General features: G+C 39.8%; 1 protein-coding gene and 1 long non-coding RNA gene across 2 annotated transcripts in view; one reads left to right on the forward strand and one right to left on the reverse strand.

Annotated features, from left to right (window-relative positions):
* Window positions 1–495: 495 nt before the first annotated feature.
* Window positions 496–16,692, forward strand: LOC118241279. The gene is made up of 3 exons (XR_004775961.1): window positions 496–536; window positions 13,668–13,694; window positions 16,640–16,692. It is a non-coding gene; the product is annotated as an uncharacterized LOC118241279 (long non-coding RNA).
* The window catches only part of vipr1b (vasoactive intestinal peptide receptor 1b), a 54,375-nt gene continuing 50,142 nt past the window's right edge, over window positions 15,851–20,083 (reverse strand). Inside the window, exons 10-13 of the mRNA XM_027016221.2 lie at window positions 19,575–19,666; window positions 18,871–19,000; window positions 18,247–18,288; window positions 15,851–17,135 (exon numbers count right to left, since the gene is read on the reverse strand). Coding sequence (XP_026872022.1) covers window positions 16,941–17,135; window positions 18,247–18,288; window positions 18,871–19,000; window positions 19,575–19,666 — 459 coding nt within the window. The 3' untranslated portion in view covers window positions 15,851–16,940. The remainder of the gene's footprint in view (window positions 17,136–18,246; window positions 18,289–18,870; window positions 19,001–19,574; window positions 19,667–20,083) is intronic.

The following is a 20,083-nucleotide window of genomic DNA, read 5'->3' on the forward strand; positions in this document are numbered from 1 at the left end:
TATACCACCTACCTAAACTATTATCCGATTTGTCCAGTATATAAGCTATCAGTTCTCCTTGCATAAAAATATCTGCACAAGTTTCCTTTCATGATTGATAAACGTGTCGATGTGATAAGTTTAATCTTCATCCTTGCTCCAGCTATGATGATCATTTATCTTCTCTAGAACCCACCGGGTACACGGCACAGTAGTTGTTAGTGTTGTCATATCATCCACGTATGCCCCGATCAGAGGAGGTGGGAGCTGCTATGTAGCCTCTCACCACCTACCACCCACTTACAAGCCCTAATTATCCCCTCCATCATCATCATAAACCAAGACCGTAGTCCACCCTCCCGCCAGTACTGAGATGCTCAAAATGTACCCCCCAATATACAGCGGGAAAGATACATTGATTCCACTCACTATCTTTGCGCAATGTTAGGAGCTGTCAATGTTCCCATCTGTTGTTGATGAGACCCTTATTATTGTAACACCGTAACAACATATCAGCACTGCTGACTAACTAACGTCTCTGACCAGCAGGAAAAAAGGTAACGTTAAAGTCAATACATCATTTTGCGCTGAAATTGTAATTGTATAAATAAATAATATTTGAGTAAAATGTATCAGTAATTCTATGTAGTGGAAACAAACATTTATTTGGTGAAAATGGGCCAATTTGCGAATACGGACTCAATCTACCATCACTACTGACGTTAGCTCTCATAACCTAGCTAAGGTAACTGGAAAGTTAATTAGCCACACATTCATGAAGCATCCACTAATGGTCACAGTCAACTTCAACTAACGGTAATGTTTTATATTTCATTATATTTGTTAGAAATCCCACGTGAAGTCTCAGTAATGTATCAGTCATTGGAGTGATGCATGTGAACATGTAGAGTAGCAGCTTTAATTTACTGTATAGACGTATAATATCCTGTGTAGCTGTAACTGCTTATGATAAATGGCATTTTTAGTGTCAGTTTGAAAAAGTGAAAATAGATTTCTATTAGTCAGCTTTTGTCAGCTTTCATCCGCAGTGTCACGAGTCAGAGGAAGGGTGGCAATGGCATTCAGGTTTTTTAGGCAAAGTAAGCAGTGAGAGAATGAGTACTTATCAGATCATTAAAGTATAGAAGAGACTTGTACTAAAATTGAGGCAGTGTTTCCTAAAATAGCATTTACCAGTCAGATATAAAAATAGTTATTAATCCATTCCTGAGCATCATGGCAAGAAATATCAGTTGCTTACTGATAATATTTTTCCATGTTCACTCTGGTTCATTCAAAGTAGAGAGAGAGGGAGAGTATAAAGATGCTGACCGGTGAGGGAGAGAAGGTGACCTGCAGGTGACTGAGAAAAGGAACAAGTGGTAAGATTCTTTCTTGGCCCCAGTTTAGTGGTGATATTTCTTTCCTGTCCACTCTGGTTCTTTGGAAGCAAAGAGAGAGAAAGGGAGAGTGTATGAGAATACTGACAGGACAGGGAGATCAGGTGATATGGAGGTGAGTGAATAAAGGAGCAAATATTGATGGTTAAGACCAAGTAATGACATCTGTGATGGCCCAAGTGCTACAGGGCAAGGAGCAGGATGCACAAACCTCTCAACGCAGACAGACATTTATTAGACACGACTAAACACGGATGAACAATAAACGTTAATGACACTCACACTTAAACCAGTGCGGCGTGATGCAAATGATGAACTAGAAATAAGCAGAAAAACATAAACATGAGTACAAAACATAAACGTGAGCAAGACCATGAACACTGATGCCAACACCCACAATGACCGACAGCATGCTACACAACACAGGAGTTTCAGTACAGACAAAGTTGATATGAACAGTAAGGTTCAGGTGTGTGATAACAAAGGGGTGTGGTCACAAATGAGGCAGTCACAGTGTAGTCAGCAGACTGCTCCCACTGCACGTGGCGGGCTGTACCACGTGCTGAGTGGGAACGGGAGAGTACCATTACACATCATAAGACATCGTTACACAACAGTCTCATCCTAAAGTTAATCTAAGATATTTAAATGTAAGATTTTCCTCTAATATTAGATGATGATGATGATGATGATGATGATTATAATAGATTAAAAATAAATATGAACCATAAAGAAAAGCTCTAATTTTAAATTACAAAATGTTGTTTTGTTGTTTACAAGACCCAAGTGTACTTGTAAACAACATAAATTTCCTAAACCTTGGTCACAATATCTGGACTTGTCTTCATATAACAATTCATCGATTCCTGGTTATATGAGAATCGTTATACTCTATTAGTCCCTTAATAATAATAATAATAGTAATAATAATGATAATAATAATAATAATAATCTCATGTGTGAATTCCCTGCACCCTGGGTACATTTGGTCCCCTCGATGCTCAGTTCATGGCTATGGCCTTAAATAATAATCATAAATTTTTGTCATAAATAAAAAATAAATAAATAAATATGAACCATAAAGAAAAGCTCCAATTTTAAATTTAAAAAACAATTAACACTACTAAAGTAGTCCCCTGGTGTGTGTATGTGTAATGGTGAGCGGTAAGGAGGTGAACGCATGTGCGGAGAAGAGCAAGATTTATTAGGGGCAAATCAAAAAATAGTCGTTAGGATAGTACAGGGTCATAAAGCCAACACATAGAGTATGGGGATATATCGTAAACAAACACTTGAAGGCAAACAAGGGAAGCAGACTATAACATAGGCTAGGAAACACCAAGGGTAGCATAAACAGACTAGGATACAAAGAGTATGAACTTATGGGCATACAGATATGGGCTTTCAAAAACATCCAAACATACATCCGAAAAATTCAAACATTGAACAGCCAAGACACCGGGCACATGACAGGGTTTAAATACATGAACTTAAAAAGGCTAGAAATGAGAGACAGGTGTGGAAAATCAACTGAGGGGCGTAGAAAATGAAACTATGGAATGGAGCTAAAATACACAAGACAGGAAAACATGGAACACGGAAGCTGGCAGGGACTAACCGTGGCCTTATGGGTTTGTGGTGATTAATAAAACAATGAATTACATAACTAAAAAGGAAATGAGGGAAGAACAGATGACTGGTGAGGAGAAGAGAGGAGAGACCAGGAGAGGAGAGGAGAGAGGAAAAGATATGACTTGAAAGGAGATTAGAATATAGGACAAAAGGAGAGGAGGAGAGAGGAGAGGAGAGAAGATATGTGGAGAGGTTAAAATGAGAGGAGAGCAGACCAGATGTTCCTGATGCTGACCCAAGTGTACTTGTAAGTAAACAAAATCATCCCATTTCCTAAACCTTGTCTTCATATAACAATACATCGATTCCTGGTTATCCTGAGTATCGTTATACTCTATAAGTCCCTTAACAACAACAACAATAATAATAATAATAATAATAGTAGTAGTAATTTCATCTCATGAGTTAGTGAATTCCCTGCCCTCTGGGTAGATTTGATCCACCCAATATTCAGTTCATGGCTACGGCCTTATAATAAAAGCTCACGGTGAAATAGTACAGCCAGCCATTATACACATTTTCAATTGCTGTCAGGATGTAACATACTCTTCTGTATTAAAACAAAACTCTTCAAAATAAGCATTAACCAGCCTACTAATCCTATCCAGTACCTGAGCAATACCCCCTGCTCTTTTTCATCTCATTGGGATAATCTCTTTTCCAGACTAGGACCATCATCTTCCATAAAAACTTCCAAGGTCCCAGGTGTTCTTTTATACACCCAATACAGAATTCCAGCAGGACCTGGTGCAGAACCTGCATTTGCACAATGCACCACATCTTGAACCATACTCCACTTTGGCAGGCTGACATCTGTTTGCAACTCTGTCGCCCCCTGGTGGAATACCTGCTGGCAACTCCAGTTTCTTAGCCTTATCCTTGTCAGAATACACATAATCAAAATGCTCATCATCAAAAGTCCTTCTTTCCAACTTTTATCCTTCCAGATTTCTCCTTACTAAATAAAATCGTCACTGTTATTAAATTAAATTAACTCCAACAAAATGATACAAACATTGAAGCAGTATATATTTATGTTTTTCATGGTAAGTATTAACATGCATGTAAATAAACGTTTACATGCAAGTTCCTCTCTAAGTGAAGGGGAACTTGCAAAACCATACACTTGATTTCTTGAAATTTCAAGAACATTCCTGCCATTGTGGGAGACAGTTATATACATAATTTATAGTATATATGATTGTCATATGTCAGCTAATTTTTAGACAAGCAAGCTGATGACTTTGGGTTTGTATTCTGCACCAGGTATTGCTCTGTTATTAAATCAACCTCAAATGCCCTGTAGTGCAGTTTCCCTTGTTTTTTAAAAGTTCTTGTTCCATTTCAGTTAGGCGCCCCCAATCTGTTGCCTGGTGTTTGGTAGAAGGATTCTACCAACAATAACGCACAAAAGCCCCAGCTATGCTTTGAGCTAAGATACATTTCTACAATTTCTACTCAAAACCTTTCCCGTGTCACTGCTGCACTGAGAATGAGCATCCGAAATGATCTCAGATAGGCACATTCACATTCTAGCAAAGGCTAGAAAATGTAATGGGTTCAGTGGTTCCCTGAAACCTGACAGAATTAAGTCCAAGTTAGTAAAGAGTATACATGCCAAATACAGTCAGTTAATAGGTGTCAAGTAATAGTTAACTTGAAGCTGGCCGAATGTGATATGGCAGCTTGGTACATGTAGGCGTTCCTATTGATCATTTAAAATGTGTTGCTTATAACTAGAAATGTTTGTATGGAATTTGGCTTACTACAAAAGCAAATGCATGAATTGCAGCCTTTGGCTATTACCTGATTTAACTGGAGCTCTAATTTTGATTAGCATTTGTCACAATAGCGCCTGCTCTGTTTGTGTGTGTTCCTGCTCCTAGTTCACATTTTATCAAATGTTTATTGGAAATAAATGTGAAAATGTTAGTAAGGATTCCAGTGAATGAAATTAATGCTGTAAGCAAGTAGGTAGGAGGAGGTGAAACATGCTCTATTTTATAGAAATGGTTTGGTTTGTGTTGTTGGTAGCCATGCTGGGATTTTGGAAACATGCAAAAGGGAGACAGTTGTACAGCCCTATTGTGATTGTAATAAAATCTCAGTGCCACTGAGTGTTGTCTTATACATTTTTTTAAAACTTGTTTTTGGGACTGAGACGGTTGTACTTGTTTCTGCATTTTCTACCCGTGCTGCACCCAAAACAATACTGCACTCCACTTCACTCCGCACCTGGCAGAATGTGGCCAGTCTCTCAGACGCTCCTGAAAATCTTTACATATCTGATATCAGTTGATCAGAAGACTATTCAGAAGCTGTTAAACAAATTACTCAATGATCAGTCGTGGTGCTTTTTGTTTCACACTGTACTCTTCAGTCATTGTTTTTTATGATTGAATACTCGATAGTCAAAACTGATAACTGCCTATAACTCATAAATGCTATATCCATGTTACATCTCTCACTGCACTGAGATGTTTTATTTATTTATTTATTTTTTATAAATTCATGGCCATAGTATTTTGGTCCCAGAGTAGCAATTAAAAAGGGGGTGTATGGCTAAACTTGGCGAAGGTGGTGGTGAGCTATCAGAGAGCTTCTCTCTATAGACTCTTCCTTTTGGTTTAGAATGTGCATATACATTTACATTTGTGGCAATTAGCAGACACTTACCCAGAGTGACTTACAAAAGTGCTTTTTCTGTGTGCCTCCGGGTAAGGAGCAGGATGCACAGACTCTCTCAACATAGACAGACATTTATTGACACACACCAACGATAAACACAATAGCATGTAAAACAAGCAGGGTGAACACAAGCAATGTCTAACGCAGACACAACTACAATCACAGCCATGATTACGGTTGAAGACCAAAAAAAAGGCACACACCAACAGGGTTTAAGTACATACATACATAACAATAAACAATCTGCAGGTGTGTGCTAACAAGGGGGCGTGGTTACAAATAAGACAGTGAACTCCCACTGCACGCGGTGTGCCGTACCACGTGATCATTGGAAAGGGGAGCGTTCCATGACAAGTAAGTCCAAGATCCCATTGGTTTAGGGTACTGCTAGATACAGGAATCAATGCTGATACCAAGAAAGGGTACCTACAATATGGGCACAAGTACAATACTGAACAACAATATGCGCAGTACCAAACAATAAGGGCCAGAAGGCTTCAATTAATCTAGTGTAGTGCAAAATTAGTGCAAGATTAGTAGTCATTTAAAATAATCCACAAATAGATTAATTTTTTCAGTCTGTGTTTGAAGACAGCAAGTGACTACTGTTCAGAGAGCCAGTGGAAGTTCAAATTGTACTTGAGTTTCAAAGTACTTGAAGTACAGCATGGGATTTGAACATTGTCATCATGTAGGAAGAGCCTGGTCCATTCTTGACTTTGTAGGTGAGCATCAAGGCTTTGAATCTGATGTGAGCAGCTTACTAGAAGACACTGAAGGAAAGGCAACAGTGGAGTGATGTGTGAATTTCAGATGAATGAAGAACAGCCGTGATGCTGTGTTCTGGATAAACTGTAGAGGTCTGATGGCCCATAGAGGAAGACCAGCAAGTAGCAAGTTGCAGTAGTCAAGCCTTGAGATGAAGAGAGACTGAACAAGCACATGGGTAGCTTCCCATGAGAGAATGCAAGGCAAGACAAAACAGGTTTATTTGTATAGCACTTTTCTTACACATTGGCAATTCAGTGCTAGAGAAAATGGGTTGAATTTTGCAAAGGAGAAATATGCATGACTGGGTCAGATTTTAAATAAGTTGAGAATGATAACTTGTCTGAGGTTATGCCAAGGTTACATGCAGCTTCAGATGGTGAGACCAAGGAGGAAATGATGAAAGGAAACAGTGAAGTCATGGTGAAAATTGGGAACTCCTGGGATCCTACAGAAGCTCAGTCTTGCTGGGGATGAGGTTCAAGTGGTGAGCTGTCTTCCATGAAAGTATGTCAGATAAGCATGCTGAGATACAATTGGAAATCTGAATGTTGGAAGGTGAGAAGGAAAGGATTAACTGAGTGATATCAGCATAGCATTGGCAGGGAAAGATGTGAGAAGGTATAACATCACCAGGAAAATGAGTATAAAGAGTGAAGAGAAGAGGTCCTAGCACTGAGCCTTGGGGGACACCCATAAAGAGTCTACATAGATTGGATGTGGATCCTTTCCATTTTACCTGATAGGAACATATAGGACTGGAACTATTTCCATGATGTTGGAAGTTGTTGCGAACGGAGGAGGATGTTGTAGTTTTCTGTGTTTAAGGCTGCCAAAAGCTCCAGAGGAATCAGGCAGAATCAGGACATATACTTCTCACTTATCACCTAAAACTACTCTTTAGCTCTAACAAACTAACTGCATGCAGGTTTGTTTTGGACTAATGTCCAGGGGAATAGTTCACTGAGACAGGGGAGGCATAGATAATCAGTGGATATTTGGCAAAAAAAAAGTTTGAAAAGGCTAACGTTGCTAACAGTGAATGAAAATGGAATAGTAACCCATAGTGTTATGCAAATGGATCATGTTAATGATCTTTATGCAAATAGAATCATACTAATTAGTGGTTACTAGTGTCCATCTGTTGTTAGCAGTGGTTTGGATAGGCTCCTTTACTACTTTCCATAAAAGAAATTCTGGAGACATACTATATTATAGAAAATATATCTTGTGTTGTAGAAAATGCATCAATTCAAACAAAGGTTAATTTAAAGAGGAGGACAGAGGAGGTGGCCGAGGAGTGCTGCTGCTACTGTCGTGCACATTCTAGCATTACCCTAACGCTAAGCCAACTTTTGCTTTTGTGCCATCACCCATCAAGAGTTCCCAACGAGCCCACGAGGAGCTCTCCTGTGCACGTGCATGGCTCTAGGAGGGACGAAATCTGGGCTGGACACATGCTGTTGCACAGGTATACAGCTAAGGTGCTTGGAGCTGGCAAGAACAGGTGCGTTGAGCGGTGTGTGGAAGGAGCCAGTGCCAGGGCAGCGTGTTGGGCATGGACAGTGTTGGGCATGGACTGAGTTGACGTGGAAGCTTTTACATGTGGGCAAGTTGCTAAGGCAGTTACAGTAGAGCTTCTACTGGCCAGGCTGCCACACAGATATAGAGCTGTTACATGCACTGTTGTGACCAGTGCGCAGCAAAGTGAGGACAGACAATCTTACTGAGATGCAAGTGTGGCTGTACAAGTGTTGCTTGGTCTGGAGTTGAGTATGATTCCTGCTCCCGCCGCTTGAGATGCTAAACAGGAAGCTTAAGCAGTCACCTGCAGCAGATGGATTGTGTACTGAATTTATTTTAGTAAAATGTGAGCATGTTGAGCCCAGCCTAATGGGTCCCGAGTCTCTGCCATGGAGCCATCAACAATCATTATTTATAGGCATTTATATGCTGGAATTGCCCAACTGAGTGTGCTGTTTGAGACCAAAAGGATGTTTAGAAGTCTTCTTTTAATATGACATGAGCTGCCTGATAATCAAAATGATTGTGCTAGAGATGTTGCTTGTTTGTTACCCATATAATCTGTCATTTTGGTTCAGAGCTCATGCCAACACTGGGCAGGGCTGAGTGCTGAATTTCAAATAGCTCATTTAGCTTCAGCGCTTGTTCTGCTGCAGCACTGATAAGACGAATGAAAAATTGCCACGCTGGAAGCAGCACTGTCCAATGTCCCACAGATCGGGTGTGCAAGCTCTATTAGTCAAACTTGCCTGTTGTTTGGCTGAACCACATCAGCATGTAGCACCAATGCCCTGCTCAGCAAGAGCTGTCTCAATGGTGAGGTTTTTTAACAGTGGGAGTCAGTCATATATCACCGATAATCCCAAATGCAGTAGTGGAAACCTACAGATGAATTGCTTTGCTGTTTCCCTGAGGAGTGTGGTGGGGAAGTACGTAGCTGTTAAGACAGTGTTTGATCACAGAGGTCTTTTTCGGCCATGAGTAAAATCCCCTAGCACCTGGGGAAAAAAAATCAAAACATTAGAAACTTTTCCACGTTGTGATGGCATGACTTCTTGCCACTGAGTCTTCTCTCCTTCAGGCTGGAGAAGTGCTCATGGCCTTCAGTCTGGGGAACCATGAAGACACATTTCTTCACTTGCTCCTTGTGCCCTTGTTCTGACCCTTTTGCATTCTGCTGGACTTTAAATTGGTTCTGGAACACTCTGTGTGCAGACCAGCAAGTATCCATCAGATTTCAGCCACAGGTTGACTAAAATTCCTAAATCATAAGATAAAGTTATGTAGTTGATGACATCCAACAGTGGTAATTTTGTGTTCCTATGTGCAGGAAAACTGTGTTACAGAAATGGGTTTGGAGGTCTCCCGGTGTGCATGTAATCCGATAGTTGATAAATAATGCAACTGCTTGTTTCAGTGATCTCTTAAATCTTTAATTAATTATGCTAATGAGTTAATTATAGTTGAACACTTACATTGTTTGATATCTGATGACATACAGTACTGCAAAGAACTCCAAGCCATTCCAAATGCAATTCCTCAACATAATAAACAACTAAAGATGTCTTGCTTGGCCACCATATCAAATCACATCTGATCAATGGGAATATGACTGAAATCCATTTAAGAAGGTTGAACAGCTATTGCTGTTTGTCAGAAATGTAACTTAAAATGTAAAAGAGCCTGAATGTCCAAGCAGAATAGCAGATGTACTCTATAGCTTTACAGTTCTGAACTTGAGAGGGTTTCTCATCCTTCCTACATAAGTAAACCTTCCTCTGCAACTGTCTCCATTCAGAATAACTACAGACTGTCTCCCTTTGTCACACCAATATTTAAAGATTATAATAGACATCCTTTATCTTTGATGATGCACAGTGCTGGCCGCAGTACACATTGCAGCACAGGTGGTGCTGTACAGGTGGTGCAGCACAGGTGGTGCTGTACAGGTGGTGCAGCACAGGTGGTGCTGTACAGGTGGTGCAGCACAGGTGGTGCTGTACAGGTGGTGCTGTACAGGGAGCAGGTCAACTTTCCTTTGATGAAAGTTGAGTCCTAAATGGATTTGTGCTGTGCAAGCTTCTCCTTTTATCATAGCACTGGCCTGGTTTAAAATGTGGAGAATATGCAGATTGTGTGAAATGGGAATGTGCTGCACAGAGGAATTCGCATTTTCTCTAGTTTGAGAGAGGAAATGAGTGAATCAATTTGTCAATCTGCTTTCAAGTAGAGGCTGGGGCAAACTGGATTTAAATGTAAAGATTTCTAGACTTAATTGACTTTACCATTAGTTTAATTTAACTGAATTTATCTTAGCTTCTGAATATTGCCTTAAAAGTCTTATTGTTATCAGTATCTAAGTCAAATCTCAGAGGAAATTTATCAAATTATCAGATGCTGCAAAGTACCTTCCTTTTTTTAATCAGCAGCAAAAACTCATTAACTACGCCATGAGAGCCCCTGTCCATAAAATCAGACTCCATACAACAGCCTTAACAAACAGGTCCTGGTGTTTGGCAGTAAACCTGGAATTGCCTGTAGCACAGGGAAAAGGAAAGAGGTGATCTTCGCCAGAACTGAAACCATGCCAACCAAAGGCTTCTGTGCATCTTCACTGCAGTGCCTTCTGGTTTAAACCACAGGGAAGCATAAATAGAGACAGCCTTCAGGGGGGGCATATGAGTTACATAGATGGAAGAAACAGTTTGCAAGCAGTGATGGATATGCTGCAGTGTTGTGTGTGTGTGTGGGCTTGGAGGACTGCACCCAAGATGACTCACCCCTCTGCTCATCCACACCGGCCCAACCTTAACTGGAATTCACTTCATGAAAAAAGTCTGACTGCTTATGTGCCACAGGAATCACTTTTGCACTGAATACAGGAGAGAAATGCAATCTGTGAGTAATGAAAACAACTCTGGGGGGGGGGATGCTCATTCTAATTTGATTAATTTCTCATATCTGTGTGGAATAGTAACCTTGACTCTAAAGACCATGAGAGATAGGCATGAACGCTCAAATGCAATTGTGATGAAAAGAGCTTACTGTGACATCAGCATAGATTCGCAGCTAGCTGATTACTGATAAATAGCCACAAAGCAATCATCTTAGGCTTCCTAGACTGTACCATCACTTTCTGTAGGTCTTTTTATTTAATGCAACTTAGCCACATACAAAAGCCTATCAGACTGATGTATATATCATTAGTACCACTGAAAATCCATGCAGTGGTGTATGTCCACAAGTTTAAGAGTCCTGCCATGATTATTTAACAACCAGATGATTTCCCTAATTAACTTTGCCTGCTGATTTAGCTAAATAAAATATCCAGGCAGTTGAAACGAACTCCTTTTATTTTCTGAATCTGAACTATCCACCACCCTCCCAGGGGTGAATAAACTCCTGTTGATCAGAGTCTGGAGCTTGCTGTATGATGTTTCAGAGATGGCAGTGCGGAGTTAAAATCTTTCACAGCAGCAAAAATAGTGGCTGGAAATTGTCATCCCTCCTTGGACTGAAGGGAGGGAACTCCCTCAACTCCAGTATCCAGTCTTTAAACCAAGTTTAAGAGGTACAGATTATTGGTTATTATTGAGAGGTACAGATTATTGGAGATCTAAGAGATGTGCAGGCAGCCTTTGGCCTACTCATGCCAACAGTTAATCCCTCTCCAAAAAATCTGGGGTTTATTTTCAACTTTCAGTTACGTTTCTCATTAAATATAAAGAAACTTGTTCAGTCATAATTTTCAACTGTGAAATATAGCAAAAAATAGTCTTATGTTGTCAGTGCAGGATACAGAGTTGTTTGTACATTTGTCTCATCTCATCTGGATTATTGTAATGCCGTTTTTACTTGTATAAGTCAAGGAACATTGATTAAGTTCCAGCTTTTTCTTGTTCTTCTTGCGACCAGGTTTTAATGAGCACATTAGTCCAGTGCTGGCTTTGTTTCACTGGCTACTAGTAAGGTATAGAATCAATTTTAAATGAACGGTTCTTACTTATCAAGCACTACGAGTGGAAGCACCAGAATTTTTTCATAAACAGTGTAATTATGGTGCTGGAACTACTGAGATCCCTAAATCATGGTGCTAATAAGGACAAAACTGAAGCGGAATGGTGACTGTGTCTTGGCAGCTCGGCCCCTAACCCTTTGGAATAGTCTGGATTATTCTGGAACAGTCCCTCCCCTCACATCAGAATTTCTGATGCTTTGGCCTATTTAAAACAAAACAACATTAAAAGCACACTTGTATGCATTAGCCTTTCAAGGGTGATGATTACAGGTAGTCGGTTTGCTGCAGATGTTTTTATGTGTTTTATTTGATTGTACAGTGCTTTTCAGCCTTGTCTTGGAAAATTGTTATATAATTAAAATTGAATTGAATTAAATGGAAGTTTAAATGCCATCACCATTGTGAATGTGCTAGGTTGGAGAGAAGAGTCTGATATTTCTGTAGATAAGGGCTGTATTGTTGAACAGAGATAGATGTTACATGGCACTTTGCCACATCAATGTTTCAGCACACATAAATATTGCAGCATGGTTTGAGGTAGGATACCTGTTTCCACATGAAAGGCAGCAAATGAGGTCATTTCATCACAAGTCTGCATGGCAGGTTCCAGACCCTGCGCTCTGGTGAAAACTGGTGTGACCCTCTTACATATGAGATGGTTAGATCACAACTTGCATGCTTCTTCACTCTTATTCATTTTGCTGTGTGTCACTTCAATGATACAGTAGCAGATTGAAAGATGAACTTTATAAAGCAGTTTCAAGGACAGCTGGGAAACTTGTTTCAAGCCTAGGTAGACAAACCTTAGGAGTGTGTTTTTTGTTATTTAATAAGGGCATGGTATGACAAGACATAACCTATGAATGGAGCAAGGTATGACATCCTCCAATCCTATGACTACACCAGAAGTTGCATGTTTATTTGAGTTGATGAGAGTAGAGATACAAGTTGGAATCAAACAGAATGTAGTCCTAATGCATCAAAGTCCTTAGTTTCTGACCATCTCACATTTAATTCTGAGCTTGTGCACAGTGTAGCCAAGTAAAAACTATAGCTCAGATTTCAGCAGCATATTGGAGACTATCAGACTGGACTGGACCCTACACTCTGTCTGAGGATGCATTATCTGGAGAATTCACCAGGTTGGTACTTGTGTTCAAACCGTAACAGCCTGTGCTGAAGAAACCTAGTTTCTATGGACCAAAAAACATGCACAGCAAAGAAACACCAGATAATGAGGCTTTTTTCTGTGAGGTAAAGGTTTGTCCTGAAACTATGAAGAATATAAAATGAGGGACCTGAAATGAAGGGTAGTGCACTCTACTATCATTATACACAAGGTATTTGGTATGTTTGCTGGGTAGATAAATTTAATATACAACATAAAAAATAAGTTGACATGTCATTGGGATGAAGCTCTAAGATGGTCAGGGTTTCTTTTTAATCTTTGTGAATGCTGACATTCATTCTATTACTGTACTGTTAATTACTGTTAATTAAAAATAATAATTCCCTAAAGAGAACTTTTTTTTTAGTTTTTAATTGAATAATCAAAGTAATGGTGTATGATATGTAAAGTAAGGCAAGAAGTTTATTTGCAATGGTTTGGTGGTGAACATTGTAAAACATTGAAATATGGTTTGCTTTTAATTTTACAGAAATGCATCTACAATACTCCAATACAGGTAGGTATGTTTGAGCTTGAAAAAAAATAAAATAAAATAAAATAAAATAAATATCAGTGACTATGTTGGAGAGATTGCCATTGTTCTTGTATAATGACTATGATATAATGTGTATCAGCATTGTTCTTGTATAGTGTTCTTATATAGTGACTGATGTAGAACTGTATATCAGTGTTTTCTTATATAGTGACTGATTTAGTACTGTATATCAGCATTGTCCGTGTATAGTGACTGATGTAGTACCGTATATCAGCATTGTCCGTGTACAGTGACTGATATAGTACTGAATATTGGCATTGTTTGTGTATAGTGACTGATGTAGTACTGAATATTGGCATTGTCCGTGTATAGTGACTGATGTAGTACTGTATATCAGCATTGTCCGTGTATAGTGACTGATGTAGTACTGTATATCAGCATTGTCCGTATATAGTGACTGATGTAGTACTGTATATGGGCATTGTTCGTGTATAGTGACTGATGTAGTAGTGTATATGGGCATTGTTCGTGTATAGTGACTGATGTAGTACTGTATATTGTCTTTTATAGTGACTGTGATGCATTACTGTATATCAGCATTAATGTTGTATAATGACTATAATGTAGTACTTTATACTGGCATTGTTGTTCTAGAGTGACTGTATTATAGTATTGTATATTGTGTAGAGCATACATTATGCACCAGTTTTCTTCACTTTCACAATACAGAGACACAAAGATTCATTCCTCACCTGTTGACAGGAGTAAATGATATATAACTAAAACACCATTTTATACGTTTCACTAAACTAAAACATAAAAAGCATCTACAGCACAAGAGAAACTAGTCACTTTGTTTTTGACAATATATTTACAAAACTTAGCACACTTCCCCCCCCAAAAAGCAACTGTCTTAAAAACATTAAATTAAATTTCAGTACAGACAAAGTCTACATTACTGTATGCTATTAACTATGTGAGGATGTACATTCACCATGAAAATGAATGAGAGGTTATTTCTCTAATCTTTTGTGGTGTTTAAAAATGACATTGTGGGACAATGATACTTCAAGCTTTTTAATCATTAAATAATAGAATATGTGAAACATCCCTGATGCAACATCAATATTCAGACACAGATGTACAACCGCTTTACGTCTCTTGAGAAATAGAACTATACAAATATCAGGTTATTTTACATTGTATCTCCACAAAAGTATGCAAGGGATTGCTCCATTAAATTTTTTTTTTATTCTGAGGTGACCCTGTTTATTGGGGTTAGGGTTAGATTTAACCCTGTTTAAAAATATTTCATCTGAGCTGCTTTATAGGGTTTGAATTCACCACTAGTTCAACCCCTTGTGTTTCAACTGTAATGCTTCTGCCAAACCTCAAATCCTTCTAGTTTACCAATTCGTTTAACTTCAAACAAAGCACATACCAAGAAATGCTCACTGCGTAATAGCAGTGCCATTTCAGTACTACATTCTGGACAAGTTCAGAGATGGTACCATATTGGGGGCTTTAACCCAGAGTTGCTCCAGTGTTTACACACAATGTAATTTGGTATGTGCATTTTGTACAGTATAAAATCTGGACTTAATGATTGTCCGTAGCCATTTTGACCCTTGCACCAGGTGGTAGTAGCATAGGAGGACGAACAACCAAGCCATATTGTCTCATCATCATGCCAATAAATATACATTTATTATAGGTTTTTATTGTGACCTGCTGTGAAAAATAAGTTAACTTAGATTACAATTTTTATGCATTATTGAGGCTTTTTAAAATGCCCAGTTACATACAGTGACTCAATAGATCTAGCTGTTCGCCTTGGGGTCACTATTTACTGCTGAATGGGACCTGACATTCAGTAGTAAAAATATCCTGCCATGTTACAGCGACACAATGACTAACCCAAACACATGCAAACCACACAGACTGTGATTGGATGAAATGATAGTGCAGAGAAGGGCATTCAGCTTACAAATCATTTTGTTTTACACACACACACACACACACACACACACACACACACACACACACACACACACACAAAAAAAAACACACACACACACACACACACAAAAAAACAAACACACACACACACACACACACACACACACACACACACACACACACACACACACACACACACACACACACACAAACACGCATTTACATACACACCGTAGTTGGGAAAGTTACCAGAACATTCCCATAAGAACAAAGTGTCTGGGAGAAATATTACATTTTGTCTCTACAGTGTATCTCCATATAAACTTGGATATTTAACAATCCATTTTTTTTCTTTTTTGCATTTACTTATAAGAAGACTTAAGCATAAGGGGAGAAATTCTTGCTTTTGTTTTTCTTCCACATTGACAGTCTGTGAATGGTCTCATTTCCTCTGCTGCGTAAACATTCTGTTTGGTTCATTCAAGATAATTTTTAGTGTATCCCAGTCACGCAGCCATATAGACACCAAGGACTGCACACTCTTGTGTTTTTTTTCTACTCCAAAACACCTAACTAATAAGAAAAAGAGGTCTGTTAGAATAAGGAAAACAGAAAATTTGCAATGCAAGGTTACACCTGAACCAGGTTTGGGAAACACTGTTATATACCTATGTCCATGTAGTTAGATCTGTCCTCCAAAAACAACAGATTCACATTCATATATAATTCATTAGAATCAGAAATGTGTATTGGAGAAGAAAGCTGTTTAGGTTGTCCTAAATACTTCCTCTTTAAGTAGTCTCTAACTACTACTGTAATATGTTGGTGATAAGAGCACAGAATGCATAATGTCAATAGCAGTGAAAGTCCAGATAATCTTGTTTATAGCACATTTGGTTCAGTATTCAGTCACTGCACCCACATGTAGTGGATAGCTCAGATGAAATGTATTGTTACAAATTGTTACCTGTTACCTTTATTGTTACCTTTATCCCCTTCTGAATTAGATGCATCTTCAGAGAGTGTGGCACAGAGTACTTCATGAACACCTGAATCCAGAGGAAATTTCTAGAATTCTGTGACCACACCCTGCACAACACATAGTGTGATCAAGTCTACAGAAGATGATTGTCCTGCATCAGGCAAGTGGACCTCGCAATGCATCCAGCTCTCAGATGTGTGGACTGCATTTTACCACAAGAGCACATGCATGTGGACAGGTCTGGGTCTCTGCTTATGTTGTGCGTTACACCATGATGGAGGACTCATGTTGTGCGTTACACCGTGACGGAGGACTCATATTATGCATTACACCATGACGGAGGACTCATCTTGGCAGGTGGAAGCCCGCTGTGTTTTTGGGCTGCACCGGGTTAGCATGGAGATCTGGGTACTGAAGTTGTTGGCGCTATTGCCCATAGGTGGGTGCTGGTATTTTGCACCAGAGCCCAGGAACCTTTCCAGGTGCCACCTTCTCCACTTCCTTTTGATCTCAGCCTGAACCTAAGAAACAGACAGGATAAGAGGATAAGGGTGTGAATGAGAAGTGTTTATGGACATGTAAATATTTAAGGTGATGCTAACAGACAGACACAGTCTTCCTATTTATTTTTATATGTCCATTCTGTGGTACGTAGAACCTCAGCTCAAGGCAGAATAGGCATAAAGCACTACAAATAAAAGTGCAGTGTGAATGCGCAATCATAAGGTCTAAGTGTGACAGTCCATGTGGTAATATTAGGGAAGTTTTTCTTAAAACCAAAGTTACGTCATTATCTAGGCCACATTAGAGGAATACTTATTATACAATTTCAAATTCATGTGCAGCATAATAATATATAAACAAATCTTCCCTCGTGAGAATGTATTCGACCTTTAATTCATAAAAGAGGGCATTTACAGCAGATGTTTTTAATAAGCCTGCACTCCCAAAGTAGTACAGAAATGCCAATCACATGGTAACATTCTTGCGGTAGCTCTACGTCTTGTTTTGGCCTTTTCTGTGGCTCCTGAAGGCTCATCAAGGCTTTGACACCGAGGAAACATGACTAGTTTTGTAAAAACACCTTAAAGGGTGACAGCAGCTTAATGAATACAAAAGGTATGCTGTACTGCAAAGAGAAATACTAAATCATAATAAATGCCTTTTCCATTTTATTGACGTTTCGAATATAAACTTTGTCCAGAATAAGACCTGTTTTTCAAAGCCCTAATACATATAAAGACAGCAAGACCTTTCAGAAAAACAAGCTGGATCATTTTGGAGCTAAGCATATTAGACAAAAGTCTTGCCAAAAACTCGATGAGCCAGCAGAAGGCATTACAAACGCCCACCACAAGCATTACTGTGGGTGTGTACGTGTGTGAGAGAAGAGCAAGCGCACCACAGCCAGCACACAGTCCCACAGCCACAACATGCCCTACTTTGAGCTGGAGAGGCAACTGATAGGTGAAGCAGAGATGGGAGGTCAAGAATGCTCCTTCAAGGCACAAATAGCCAAAGCAAGTCATCTTCATTCTCCAAGAGCAGGCAAACGGCCTCACCCATTTCTCAGAGTTTAAGCAAGCAATGTTTAAAAAAAATACAAATAAAAACAGCAGATGGGTCACTTACCTCTCCGTTCAAAAAGCAGTATAGGACTGCCACCACAAAGCCCTGCAAGCAGAGGAAACATCTTATTTACACACGCTTTATTTAAAGCAGAGCCTTTAAGAACTCATTCAACCCAGCCTGTGGAGGACAGCACAAATTAATTACAGTATGCAACATTTCCAGGGATGCACAGTTCATTTAACCCAGGGACACGATGTGATCCAGTGTAATTAGAACACGCTCAGCAATTCCACCATGTCCCTTGGAGCACGAAGAGCTGAGCTATAGGGGGTGGGGGTCCCAGGATTCAACACTGCAGTATTGCCTGCCAGTGTGGAGTATCTGCCTAAATCGGGCCTAAATTTCACCCGAAAGCTGAGATAGCTCAGTTAACACACAGAGGAGTGAAGTGAGGAAACAAAATACAGCCAGAACCATGGCCGTGGTGTGAGATATTCACGTTTCATGGCTGAACCCAGGTTGGCTTTTGGGCATTTCAGCGAAGAGACACCCTGGACCGTAGAGAAACCTTGCACCTCAGCTTGACGGTTTTTCCCACTTCGTCTCATAAGCGCAGATAATGGCACATGGATTAGGAAGTGCTCAGAAAGCCTGGGGAAAAAGCACCAGGCAGCGAGCTCATACCTGGAACGAGCCCAAGATGAGATCGAACACAAGCCTCAGCTCCGTTTTGAGGTGCTCTGGAATGAAAGCGAATATGATGAAGTTTATCCCAAAGAGTGGAATCAACAGCAGCGTGGATTTTGCGAGCCTCCTGCAAAAGACAAACAAAACAAACAGCTTTTGGTGAGACATTTTCTTTCATCTGTAATTTGGAGGTATTAGCAGGCCAGGGCTCCCTTCGAAAGCACCATCGGGGCATTACAGGGCGAGGCAGCAGAATAGCACAGAAACACAACATCAGCAGTGATGGGAGGAAATTACACGGGCGGTAAGTACTGAGACTCATGGGTGCTGCATAACAGAAAGCTACTTAAGGACGAAGATCTTTAAATTCGGAATGGGATGGCATGAACGGCTGACATCTGCAGACAGGAAACTGGTGTAATGAGCGTTCCTTCACTGCTGGGTGCTGGACAAGAAGTAAAACGCCCTTTTTTCTTTCTTATGCCTCTCATTAAAATGAGCTAAATGTTACATGAGCTACATTGTTTCTTATGACACCTCCTACCCCTCAATGCTGTGCAAGTTTTTACTGTAGTTCAGAGGTCAGGCCTTAAGCATCGGCCAAAAACATGGCAGAATACGTCGTTCTTTACCTATAATGTTGACCTTGAAATGCAAGGAAGACACAGTGATTCAGAATGAGACGCAGGGCAAGCACTCACGAATACTGGTTTGATTCATTTCTCCCAATGTCAGGGCAGTTGATCTTCTGTTGCAGAATGCGTATGATACAAATAAACAGGATGAAGTTCATCTGTCATCAGAAGAAAACAACAACAGCAACAACATTATTTGTTTGTTCTCTTGCTCCAATACCATGTAACGTAAATTACAGAGAGACTGTGGGGACAATATACTATTTAAAGCATAAAGTGGTTTCTCACACTGGGTCAGCATAAACTAAAGCTTATTATCTATTAGCATAGCTACAGGTAGCATAGAGGGCCAAAAGTAACGGTAGCGTTTGGGCATGCGTTGAGAATGCAGCAATAATGGAAACTGCAATGTGCATATAACAGCATTTTCAGTGCGTAGGTGGAGATGAGAAGCAGCAACTCCATCCGGGCATGGCCACAAATCACTGGCTTGCCAGGGAGTTTGGGTTGCATACCCGCTAGCCCCTTTACTCTTGCTCTGGAAAGCACAACAGAGGTAGTAACAGGTCTTGATT

Source organism: Electrophorus electricus, chromosome 5, assembly GCF_013358815.1.
Source record: "Electrophorus electricus isolate fEleEle1 chromosome 5, fEleEle1.pri, whole genome shotgun sequence".
NCBI classification, from domain to species: domain Eukaryota; kingdom Metazoa; phylum Chordata; class Actinopteri; order Gymnotiformes; family Gymnotidae; genus Electrophorus; species Electrophorus electricus.